Source organism: Etheostoma spectabile, chromosome 1 (genome assembly GCF_008692095.1).
Source record: "Etheostoma spectabile isolate EspeVRDwgs_2016 chromosome 1, UIUC_Espe_1.0, whole genome shotgun sequence".
In the NCBI taxonomy this organism is placed as follows: domain Eukaryota; kingdom Metazoa; phylum Chordata; class Actinopteri; order Perciformes; family Percidae; genus Etheostoma; species Etheostoma spectabile.
The window spans coordinates 23,573,472-23,575,991 of record NC_045733.1 but is presented as its reverse complement, the minus strand read 5'-3'; the positions used below and the strand labels follow the sequence as shown (position 1 = coordinate 23,575,991).

Here is a 2,520-nt window from a genome sequence, read left to right as displayed (position 1 = left end):
GACCTGCTGCCCCCGAGACCCGATACCGGATAAGCGGATAAAGATGGATGGATGGATCTAGTCCTGTCTGGTTTTCAGGCAACGGCAGTGACCATAGTGCTAGTTTGTGTTTTTTAGCTCAAAGCGTTAGCACATCACACGTTTGTACCATAGACAGTTAAAGAAATGGACCAACAGGTCCCGTGGTTCTGGACGGAGACCAGTGAAGTCTATTAGAAGCATAGACAGTTAAAGAAATGGACCAGCAGGTCCATTTGTTTCCATGGAGACCAATGAAGTCTATTAGAAGCTCTTTCAGCCTCCAACTGAGCTTGAAGACGTAGATGTGACGAGAGCAACCTGTCTGAAAGCTGTAATACTTCTGGTAGCTGTGCAAGACAAATCTCAATCATTCCCAATCAGCAGAGACGGAGAGGTAGGTCTACAGTGGGGTTTGAAAGTTTGGGCCCCCCCCCCCCCAGGTAAAAATGTGTATTTATGTGCATAAAGAAGCCAAGAAAAGATGGAAAAACTTCCGAAAGGCATCAAATGACAGATTAGACATTTGTATAATATGTCACAAAAAGTTAGATTTTATTTCCATCATTTACACTTTCAAAATAACAGAAAACTAGAATAATCTGGAGGAAAACAGCTAAAACTAACTTGAAATTCTGAGTTTTGAAGTTACATAATTTCCACGCACGCTGCCAGGAGAAGCTGCCGAAAGGTTAAAGTTACACTGGGAACACACACACACACACACACACACACACACACTCACTCAGTCATCCAGCACACATAAACATACACTCAAGACACATACACACACGCCCACGCACGCAAACAGGCACACACACACAAGGGAACACACACACATTCACTCACTCACTCAACACACATACAAACACGCACACACACAAACATACACGCGCACACACACACACACAAACACACACTTCACTCACCAACCACACAAAAAACCAAACACAACTATATACACATAACCACACACACTCACTCCCCAACGCACATATACACACACACACACACACACACACTCCTCACTCACTCACTGAAGACACATACACACATGCACCACACACAGGCACACACGCCACACGCAACAGCACACAGGCACACACACCACCACACACACACACACACACACACCCACTCACTCACTCCCATAAACACATACAGTCAAGACCACACACAACACAACACAGGCAACACACACACACGCACACACACAGTACACAACAAACGCACACAACACATCACCATCACTCACTCAACACACAACTTCAAGCAAAACACACACCCACACACACCCACACACTCACCTCGTCACTTGAAGACACACACACACAGAACATCACCAGGCAAACACACAGGCACACCACACCACTCACACACTCATTCACTCAACAACCATACATTCAAGACACATACCACACACAACACTCACACACACACACACACACACTCACACTCACTCACTCAACACACATACATTCAAGACACACACACACACACACACACACACATACCTTTCCAAAGCTCTGTACCTGTGAATATTGTCAGCTCAGCTTTCCGGTGACTCACACTCTTCACCGCCTCAGCCCCCAGAAACCTCCTGGCTTCTTATGTATTCGCTCTCTCCCGCTCTCTGCCGTCAGATGGTGAAGCGGGTCTACAAGGGGATCCCCCTGCAGCTGCGAGGCCGGGCCTGGGCCCTGATGCTGGACGTGGACCGGGCCAAGAACGACAACCAAGGCAAATATGAGGTGGGCCCTGATGATGTCATCCAGTCTGCAGGATGTTAGTGGATTTAAGATTTGGAAATACACAAATAATGGTCTCCAGTCATGCACAGTCCACCGTAGGCTAGCCAGGCGCTCGGTAGGATACAGCAGGGCTGTAGTCAAGACCACCTTAGTCGAGTCCAAGACAAGTCCAAGACCAGGACTAGTCGAGTCCGAGTCAAGATCGAGTCAAAAAAGGTTCAAGTCAGAGTCAAGAAGGAGTCCAAAGAGGTTAGAGTCCGAGTCAAGACCGAGTCCAGGACAGAATAAAGGTCTTATGCATGACAGTATCAAGACAATCATTCTGGGTTTCACTTTCCCTCCAATATTATTATCAACATAATAAAGACACCTGGACTCGGTCCAGACCAGAAGCCCAAAAGCCATATCTGGCAAGACCAGCGGCCCGAGACCGAGACAAGTCCGAGTCCATAGAAAAACGGTCTTGAATCCGGACTCGAGTCCTACAGCCCTGGTATTCAGTAAGTTGAATATTAAGGGATTTGGGGTCCCTCTGTAAGATACTTCGTAGTACAGCGGTTCTAGAGTAAGGGGACCAGATTTCTCAGACAAAATCCAGGGACATTTTCCGCTCAGAAGCGTATACACCTCCAAAACACGTCATGTTTTTAATTTTGTAAAACTGAAAACGGGGACACTAGACCTAGAGCTGGTCTCATTAGGGGCGGATGTATTAAACCAGATCCCTGCAGTCGGCAGCAGAGAAACAAGC

The 2,520-nt window shown here is 47.1% G+C and overlaps 1 protein-coding gene across 2 annotated transcripts in view; it reads left to right on the top strand.

Annotated features, from left to right (window-relative positions):
- LOC116690728 (USP6 N-terminal-like protein) overlaps window positions 1-2,520 on the top strand; it is a gene marked incomplete in the record, with an annotated part of 30,402 nt that overhangs the window by 15,240 nt on the left and 12,642 nt on the right. For both annotated transcript variants that reach the window (XM_032517896.1, XM_032517888.1), the window contains 1 exon segment: window positions 1,662-1,769. In XM_032517896.1, coding sequence (XP_032373787.1) covers window positions 1,662-1,769 — 108 coding nt within the window.